At 37.1% G+C, this 10,261-nt stretch overlaps 1 protein-coding gene across 1 annotated transcript; it reads left to right on the forward strand.

Moving 5' to 3' along the window:
* The first annotated feature begins 3 nt into the window (after positions 1-3).
* On the forward strand, positions 4-8,346 carry nipsnap1 (nipsnap homolog 1 (C. elegans)). Its single transcript, XM_061038394.1, has 10 exons — positions 4-171; positions 1,970-2,097; positions 2,736-2,781; positions 3,460-3,554; positions 3,907-3,977; positions 4,207-4,347; positions 5,730-5,761; positions 5,874-5,968; positions 6,507-6,590; positions 7,670-8,346. The coding sequence occupies exons 1-10, from the start codon at positions 95-97 to the stop codon at positions 7,732-7,734; spliced, it is 834 nt and encodes a 277-aa protein (XP_060894377.1). The 5' UTR covers positions 4-94; the 3' UTR covers positions 7,735-8,346.
* The last annotated feature ends 1,915 nt before the right edge of the window (positions 8,347-10,261 follow it).

Raw genomic sequence — 10,261 nt, forward strand, 5'->3', positions numbered from 1 at the left:
TCATACATAATCCACCACAGACAGGGAGGTAAACATTAACCAGAGACCAGTGTGGGTTTGCCGTTCAGAAGAAGTTTCTACTTTAAAGAGCAACATGGCGACCAACACTACTGTTTGGTCTAAAGGACAAATAATGTTTAAGTATTCTCTGAATCTGCAACAATCGACCAGGTAAAGTCATTTTTTGTAATCTTTTAGTAAACACGAGCTGGCTAAGCAGTAAGGCATGTGTAACGTGAGGTTTGATCACCTTAAAGGCTCACGGTGGGTTTTGTCACCATCCTGTCCTCAGAGTGAGAAAAAAACACAACTCAAGCATTTAATAGAATTTCCTGAGTTTACTTTACTGCATAAAACTTAAAATTAACATAAACTTTATGCGTTTTTCATCAACTTAGACATGTTTTGTTTTTGAAGATGAATGGCTTCAGACCCTGTTGTCTAAATGACGTCATATATCAAAACCTAAAATTAAAAGACTTAATAACAACTTTTTAATTTCTGTGTAAACTAACATGACATTACAGTACCTGTATGTTTTTTTTTTTAATTAATTAATTAAATAAATAAATTGAAATAATATTATATACAGTACTTTCTAACTTACAGTGTAGTGTGCTTTCTTCTGTCAAATTGAATTGCATACAAATATTTATAGGTCGCAACACTAAGGTGAGATATTTGCATTGCATGGTGTTCTTAATGTGACAAACAAGGGTCATTATTTCCAAAACAACATGGCAGTTTTCCAAACCAGCTTTAATCATTTGCTGGACTTCTGAACTTTGTCCTGTAAAGCTACATGAAATGTAACTACTGCTCGTAGACTTCTCCTCTGTGCTTACACTGTGTCTGCATTCACTCTGTGGCTGACTTCATTCAAAAGCACGTTTTCTGCTTAAATTATGCTGCTATTTTTGACAAGGAGCCAGGGGAATTTAATTTATAATTATAGCTTGCAATTAAAGCCATTTGCCAATAAGGTTATTAAAAGAGGCGTCCCACTGACCTTGAAAGTTTTTGGATTTTAGGAAAACAAATTAAAGCCTCACTTAGAAAGTGTTTTTGATTGACAAACGGCCTTTTCATGTGCTCAAAATGTACTATATATCTTCCTAATCCATGAGTGGGCATAAACTACTCTCATTGGGCTGTTCTTGGTTTAACATTTCACATCCTGTGGAGGAAAAACAAAAACCGAAATAGAGTTCAATATTGACATTTAAGCAGCTTTAAAGTGGTTGCAGAATTATGACAAAACGATGCGTTTATAAATACCAATGGAAGTCATTAAAATGTCCTTGGCTATGAGTTTAGGAACTACTATATAACAGCATGTGAATGCCATTTTTTGTGATCATGTTTTTCAATTTGATCAAGTTATGTTCGCTAAATTAAAAAATGATCTTTACATAATGTAAGAGTCACATTTCGCCCACTTTTGCAATATCTGGTTCTCAGATATGAGCTATATGCATCCTAAATACTTAGGTTGATCTCATTTTTTTTTTTTTTTAGAAATACTGGCCGGCATAGACCCTGTTTCCTTTAATGTGACTAATACATTTCCTCTGATTTGGCTTTCTTGGGAACATCCAGAACACACAACAGATTCAAGTCTTACTTTTTTGCTCTGTGATTTTTGAGGGACATTTATGTGTGATCAAAAACGGATTGAAATAACAGTAATTCTTAAAGTCAGAGATATTCCCCTCTTTTATCCACTTCAGAGAGGGTGACAAAAAGTTTCTTGCTGAAGACACCAGCTATGGCATTCAGCCCACTCACTCATACAGTATGCACGTTTCTCATATCAAAGTACATTAGCATGACTATCTTTTTAGCCCTTATGTCACGCACATCTTCATGTTCCTTTTAAGTTAGTCTTTCTTACATCGATAACTTCCTTGTTTTATGTTGTAGCTTTGAGCCTTCATGAAACTTCATCTTTCATCTCGTTTCTGTGTAGGAGGATTTCAGAAAGCAGTGACAAAAGCTGGTTCCGTTCCTTATTCGTGCACAAAGTGGATGCCAGGAAAGATGCCCACTCCAACCTGCTGTCTAAGAAAGAGACCAGCAACCTGTATAAAATTCAATGTAAGCAAACAGTATTTTACTTACTCCTAGTAATTGGGTTGCAGAGGGTCATATGCAAGTGAATATGATGCAGTTACATTATAAGTTAATGAAATGGATTCTGGTTTGAGTCTCTACAGTGCTTGTGGCAGTTTTCTGTTTGTGGAGATAACCGATAAATAAATCATGTTAATCAAATTCAATCTGCACTGGCCTCAGCGACCTCCAGAGAAGACTGAAGTCGGCTGAAAGACGAGCACTGTTACACGTTTTTCTGTTATCAACATAAAGCAGCGGCATGCTATTTGATGTATCACGCCTGTAAAGCTTTGTAAGTGAAATCAATACAGTTTGTCTGGTCTTCTCTTTGTGATAACTTTTGTCGGTCTGTCTCTTGTGGAGAAGTCTATCATTCTTCCCCAAGCTTTGATCTTTTTCTTTTTGTTGCGTCGTCTCACCATGTAGGGATTTCAATTCCACACTCCCATAACCCAGAAAGCAAATCAGCTTTTTGTGAATTGACGGTTTTGCTGAATCGGAGTGTGAAATTACTTTGTTGAAGAATTTGATTGTTGCTTGTGTTTAAAAAAAAAAAAAAAAAAAAAAACACAAAAAAACACCCCATTTCTCTTAAGTCTGGCTTTTTTTTTTTTTTTCAGTTCACAACGTCAAACCAGAGTGCCTGGAAGCTTACAACAGTTTAGAGTAAGTGTGTTCACTGTTTTATATATTTCCTGCATCAAGTCCATTGTTAAAATACATTTTTAAATCCTTTGATGGTTTGATTAAGTTGCTGTTAACTAAACCAACGAGGTGCCTTTTGCTTTAAGTTAAGGAGGATACAGTTTACATTTGTACACTTTTTGTCACTTTTACACCGCGAATCACAGCTACCTATTCACACACTGATGCCAGAGGTTGCTGTGTAAAGTGACCATCGGAAGTAACTAATCCCATTCATACACATTCATACACCGCCGACGAAGCAATTCAGGGTTAGGTGTCTTGCCCAAGGGCACATCGGACATGTAGCTGCAGGAGCTGGGGATCAAACCCCCGACCTTAGAGGTAGAGTTGGTCGTCTCTCTACCAGAAGGTCGGGGATTTGTTCCGAAGCCACAGCCACAGCCGCCCCATTTAAGAATTTCCTGAATTGAAGAGATGGACTTTATTCCATGGTTTTCTTCTAGGTTCATAAGATTAATAGAGCATTAAATTAAAATCATAAAAATGAATGTATTTTTTGGTGTATCAGCATTGTTGGATAATTGTGGACTTTGTGCTCTCTGAGTGCCCTCTAGTTGGCCGTTGTTGTTAAGTGAGTATCTTATAATATACTATAAATGTGAAAAGATTTTGTATTTTCTTTTATGCTGACTTTAGGGCCGAGGTGCAAAACCGGCTCCATCAGGACCAGGACTACCCATGCGAGGTGGTGGGAAGCTGGAACACCTGGTATGGAGAACAGGACCAAGCTGGTAAGCAGGAGAGAACCAATACACAGAAATCATGATGGAAAGTGTTGGTGTTTGTAAAGAGGACTAGATGAATTTTTCTGTCTCAAGGCCTCATGAGCAACAACACTTAACTTGAGTGGCTGCAATGTGGCTGTGAGTTGTTTGGCAGAGCATCACAGAAACATGTACAGACGACTCATCGCCAACACTTCACCTTCTACATCTGAGCATATACAGTGTATTATTTCCATTATGAGTGCTCAGAGAAAACATTTCGTGAAGGTGCAGAAGGTACAGTTGTAATCTGTGTTTGTGTGCTGGGCATCGATCCTTACACAGAGCTACAGTGACATCTGCTGTTCTGTTTTGACAGTGCATCTATGGCGATACAGAGGAGGCTACCCAGCCCTGACTGAATGCCTGAACAAGCTGAATGATAACAAGGTCTGCAGTTATAGTTTCCTATTGTTTTACCTGTTAATCTGTAAAATACAGATTTCATTGCAAAATCTGAAGAAGTCCCATTAGAGCTGAGAAAAACTGATATGTAATGAACAAGTAACACTGTTATGAGTTTTGACTCTGCAGTGTTTTGGTTTATCAGTACAAAAATAACTGTTAAGAATATTTTTGTATATATAGTAAACCTTTTTTTTTTTTCATTTCTGTACAGGAGTATTTAGAGTTTCGAAAAGAAAGGGCAAAAATGTTGATTTCAAGACGAAATCAGCTCCTCCTCGAGTTCAGTTTCTGGAATGAACCTATGCCAAGACCAGGACCCAACATCTATGAAATGCGTACCTATAATCTCAAGGTATCACCGTACTAAATATTACACACTGAAACTGCATGACCACGATAATGTTTTAGTTACATCAGACTTTACACACTCAATAATTCAGCGCTGGTTCTTAAAGGAGCTGTTTGACATTTCTCCTTTCTTCAATTACAATCCATTCCATAAAGTCTTCATTGAAAGTTTTCAACCCTGCTGAGTGTGTGTGAAGATTTATACATGAAAATGTATGAAGTCTAGAACGTGCAAAGTGTCTCCTAAGGGATTGTAATGTTTAAACCAGCTGAGAACATCCCTGTATTACTGCCAAAGACTTGCAGGAGGATCTGACGATAGCAGAACAGATTTTTAGAAAAACACTACATGTATGAAAGGACTTCATGGCCAGAAACCACGTCACACTTCACTTCAAGCTAATAGCACAACCAAAGTCAAATTTAAGGGTTCTTTTGAAACTGGAACCAGAACCTTGTGACAAAAAACTCTTTCATATACTAGGACTTTTTCCAAGAAGAATGTAATCCGCTCAGCGTGTAAAGTGCACTCACTGGATTTGATTTCCATTGAAAATCTTTTGTCGGGTTGAAACAAAGCTGTGACAGCATGGAAAGCAATTTGCTAAGCTGAGCTGGAACTTTTTGCCAATGAGTAATGTGCTAAAAGAGACGTATAAAGATGATCGAAAGTACCAGAAGTGTTTATTGGAAGTTAAAAAGATAATCAACATAGAAAAGATATTGTTTGTTGTTGAAAGAGTTGTCTGCATTTTGGATGAGCCATTGTTATTAACATTGTCATTAAGAGGTAGGACCCATCTTTGCTTTGATAAAAAGGCAGGTTTCCTAGGAGTATATTGCTATTAGAATTATGATAAATCTTCGACTATGTCAGGTATAGTAGTAAAACTTTTATTATTGATCTTAACACAGTACCAACTTTCCAATGATCTCTTACATACAGTATATTTCCATACATTAGGCTGTCTTGTTCCTTGAAAGAATAAAGCCAATTATCTTTCCATTAAGCAGAAATATGTAATCTCTTTGATCAGCACTGACACGATGTCTGTGGTAACTCCTGCACTCAAGTGCATTTTACTTATTGATAGAAGAATACACGTGTTAAACGGAGAGCTGTCTACCTCAGTGCCCATCGTATTTGTTGAAACATTGCTCAGACAGAATCTGTGTGCAGCCAACACTGAAGTTCTTCCTGTGTGCCGGCTTATACATTTGGTTGGATTGTTTAAATACACATGCTATGAATGAGCTGTTGAACTAGTCTGTCTGCAGCTTTTTCACTGAGTAGGCTTCATGTGTACATGGCATTAAGAGTTCTGTGTGGGTGCAGTTGTAGTTTTGAAACTGTGTTCTTATTTTACCTCCGTTCTTGTTTTTCAGCCAGGAACTATGATCGAATGGGGAAACCACTGGTATGGCTTATCTACCTTTTTAATTTGCATAAATAATACAAATTCTCGGACCAGCACCAACATTCTTATTTCATATTTGATTATTATACACTAATAAATTGTCTTCCAACAGGGCGAGGGCTATCAAGTACAGACAGGAAAACAAAGAAGCAGTGGGAGGGTTCTTCTCGCAGATCGGTGACTTGTATGTTGTTCATCATTTGTGGGGTGAGTATGTTACACTAATGCTGTATTCACACATACACAAAAGTCCTGAAAGTTTCATGTGTGAATGCAAACAACTCAACTTTAGCCAAAGTTTTCCTGCCAGCCCCGTAGAAAAATTCCCCCGGCTATATATTTTAAAATGAATGTTTTGGAGGTGCTCCGTTGAGATGAGGTGACGAAACCATAGAATCTTTTTTCTGCTACCGTTTCCAGTGTTACTTGGGATTTATCTGTAATTTATTTTTATCATGATTGTCCATATTTTCCTTTCATGGGTCAATTCTAGACACTTCATATCTCCTACATGTCTCCCCTGCATCTGTTCCTCTTCCTGATGTTTCCTCCAAATTCTCCACATACATAGATTTGTGGGTTATTGGTCTATTAAAGGAGGGTGTCCTCCATACATATTATAGAGCAGAAATTGTGATTATGAAATAAAGCTGTGATAAAATAACTTTGAAATGTTTTTATAGCTAATTGTTTGACATGAGATGGATAATGTATCTACACCTGATGACATGTGGTTTGTTTACAGCATATGAAAGCCTTCAGTCCCGGGAGGAGACCAGGAACTCTGCCTGGATGAAGCAGGGATGGGATGCAAATGTTTATTATACAGGTAGGTGCAATGCAAACTGTCCATATATAAAGTCCCAAGAAAAAGATCTACCTTTTAATAAAGGGTGATGTATGCAATGTGACATCACAAGCAGATATCTGACAGACTACACAGTACAGTATATAATATCTCTTACTGGTGATGTTTTTGTACATACAGATACAATTATGTTTAACTTCACTGGTTTGTTTTATACACCAAGAGATTAGTTGGCAGGTAGAAGCTTTGGTAACTTGCAAAAGCAACATGCTTCAGGCCGCCTTAAAACCCCATGGAGCGTTTTGAGCAACATAACAGAGCTCGGTGCAGAGCCCATCAGGAACTGTAGAGAAGAGAGCCCACAGGTTGAAGATAAGGAAAGGGAGGATCACACGAAATACATTTATCAGGAGCAGCCGTGTAGCACCAGCAGCAAAGTGAGCAGATGAGCATATAGATACTAGAGTTGTAGGGAAGTAGTGCTAAACTTGAAATGCTTTAGTGCTGTATGAACTCTTCTCAAAATACGTTTTTAGTTAGTAGTTGACATGCTAAGTCAAGGTTTTGTAATTAATATAAAGGGTAATGTCATTCCTCTGCTCAGACTACACTTAAAGTAGTGCAAGGTAAACTTCTAGTTTTCTACAAAGAAAGATTTCTGTACACGTAGTCATTTTCTATATGAAATTAAAACTTTCTGTAACCTTTCTTCTTTTAAAGAAAGTTGAAATGTATAGGAAGTATGGCCACTTTATTGCAATATATATGTATATACATTTTTCCCATGTATCTGTGTATGTATGGCTTCACCAGAATGATCCCCACACACAGCGCTTGTAGATGTAGTAATGAGTGTAATGTAATACAACGTGAGTTAGCACTTTAATTACTGGTGCTGTAGACTCACACATTCTTGGCTTCATTAATAGCACAGTCATTTCCACAGTGTTCTGTATCCTGACTCAGCTCTCACTTTTTCAAACTGACAAGATGTTTTGTTTTCTGGTTATTGCATTTTAACGTAAGTGGATCTATGTTTTTAAAATGTATTACAAGTTCATCTTAAACTGGTGAACACGTTTCTGTTTTTCTCTCTTCAGTGCCTTTGATCAGGAGCATGGGGTCTAGAATAATGATCCCCACCAAGGATTCACCTTTACAATAAGAAGATGACTGAAACGGGGAGCTTCTCTTGACTAAACTAATTTACTGACTGCTGAAGCAGCATCTTTATATGTTTTATCTTCTTGATGATCCATGTTTATGTTCATGTCTGTAAACCAAAACGTTTGTAAATCTTCAGCAGCCATCCAGCGGATGCAGTGTATGTGTGTTTGCATTTTTGAGAATCCTGAAACCCCTGCATTTCAAAAAGCTGAGGTCAAACATGAAACAAAGGAATAATAAAACTGCACAGTGGAATTATAAATGCTAAATGATGTGTGTTACATGAATAGATAGGTGTGGTATGTTTAAGGGTTTTATGTTTTAGAATGAATTAGTTTAATGGATTGTGTTTTTTGTGCTTCACAATGAAAAGAATCTTCTCCATCTAGGCGTTTATGATTCCACTTGTATGACTGGATTATGAATCACTCTGAACAAGTCATACCGAGAGTTTCAGTTGTGACTGTGAATTGTATGTTGGATAAAATTTAACCTGTAAGACTACCTCAATCAATAACCTATCTGATCATATCTCTGATTGAAATCAGCAAAAATAATGGTAACGTGTTGTGAAGTGGTATGTGTTTCAAAATAAAAGTTGAGAAACCCATACCAGTGTGAGCATTGTTTTCTCATGAAGTGTTCTAAAGACCAAGAATGTGATGAAACTTACATTTTGAACTTCTAGTCTAGTTTACACTTAAAGGTCACTATAAAGCTCAGTAAAGCTAGACTATGTTAAACGATCCAAACTAAGCTGTTTAATGGGGAAAAAAGGTTTCAAGCTATTTAAGAGAAAATAATATATAAAAAAAACGTTTCTCTCCGAACCACGGTGCAAGCTAAGTATAAAAAGATGACATAATTACATCAAATTCTGCTTGAACTGGCTCACCTCTTCTGTGAGGGCCTCCCACCAAATCACTGAACTTGTCTAGAGGGAGTTGATCCCATGCAGAAGCACAAAGATCATGTTGGTTAACTATATTGGGAGAAAAGGCCTGGATTGAAGTTGGCATTTAAGTAGATTGGATGGGGTAAAGGTCCAGCTTCTGTACAGTTGGGTGAAATTCTTCCACAACAATCAAATGTTTCTATATTGACTTTATGTGTGCATCAGGGAAATATGTAGACACAGTAACAAGTCACCCCCAAAACTATTGTAACACTGTTGTAGGCATGCTGCGTTTGATATAATCCAGGCTTCAAACCTTGAAGTCGCAACCCCCACAGTGATTATTTATGGTTGCAAAGGGTACAAAAAAGTTTAATTTCTAAATTCTTTATTTGAAATTACCTCTTGAAATCATGTTTAGATTATAATCTTTGGGTTAAAAAAAATCAAATGAACTTTTATTCTAAGAAATGCACCTTGTGATAAGGAGTAACCTGTATGTTGCTTTAATAAGAGAATTGCAAGTTAATAAGGGTTGGGTATCACTTTCCCATACTATTACTGTATGCTCTCACATTATTGAATTAATTACTTTATAGGGACAATGCAATTGAACATATTTTCAATACAGAGCATGACACTGCAGCACAGAGAGTTACTAGCTATTGCTAATTTGCTCTTGTCCCTAGTTGGGCCTTTAGGTAAACAGAGTAAAAATGTACAACATTCGATCACATAAAACCACATAACACTATATGATGATATATTAAATACATATATAAAACAATATGACAATACAGAATCCTACACAAAACTATTTATATTACAGATTAAGATACAATTTAAAAGTGGGTTCAGCTCTGGTTTGCTTTCAGCCAGCATGTCACCTTTTTTGTAAAAGATTTGAAGAGAATTTTAGTTCAGTTGGTAATGTGTTCCAGAGTTGACAGCCTTTGATTAGGAACACTGATTGTCCAAATGTAGATCTTAGATGTTGTATGTAAATGGTAAATGGACTTGAGCTTATATAGCATTTGTCTGGTCTTCTGACTACTCAAAACACTTTTACACCGCATGTCACACCCACCCATTCACACCCATTCACACACCGATGGTAGTGATCGCTATGTAGTATCATCCATCAGATGTAACTAATCCCATTCATACACCACCACCGAAGCAGCGGGAGCAATTTGGGGTTAAGTGTCTTGCCCAAGGACACATCAGGCATGTTGCCCAGTTGGGGCGACAACTCTACCAACTGAGCCACAGCCTGTCAGAGTTTCCATTCACTGTGCTTCTTGTTACCCTGTTACTGTCCTGTCTTTGAACATATGGAGCGAGGTTCAGGGGCTCAGATTGTTGATACATTTAAAAAGTAGTTTGACAAAACATAAATGCATAAAGCTCTCAAAACTAAGTAAGCTGTGTCTTTTCAGTATGTGACAGTGATTTCAGGGCCTGGTTGTAAAGTGATGAGAGGTTTCTGATTGTGGAGGGTGAAGCTTGAGACCAAATTGTCTTACAATATGAGAAATGACAGAAAATCACTGAATGCACGAACATCTTGCATTCGGTGTGTTCATTAAAATTATTGTTTTCATTTTTTAAAATGTGCATATTTACTATC

This window comes from Labrus mixtus, chromosome 5 (assembly GCF_963584025.1).
Source record: "Labrus mixtus chromosome 5, fLabMix1.1, whole genome shotgun sequence".
NCBI lineage: Eukaryota > Metazoa > Chordata > Actinopteri > Labriformes > Labridae > Labrus > Labrus mixtus.

Bases quoted from the DNA above. Each gene is read 5' to 3' on its own strand.
- nipsnap1 (XM_061038394.1), top strand. From the start codon at position 95: ATGGCGACCAACACTACTGTTTGGTCTAAAGGACAAATAATGTTTAAG. The intron at 2,098-2,735 runs GTAAGCAAACAG...TTTTTTTTTCAG, and splicing joins CAACCTGTATAAAATTCAAT to TTCACAACGTCAAACCAGAG. The intron at 5,969-6,506 runs GTGAGTATGTTA...GTTTGTTTACAG, and splicing joins TGTTGTTCATCATTTGTGGG to CATATGAAAGCCTTCAGTCC.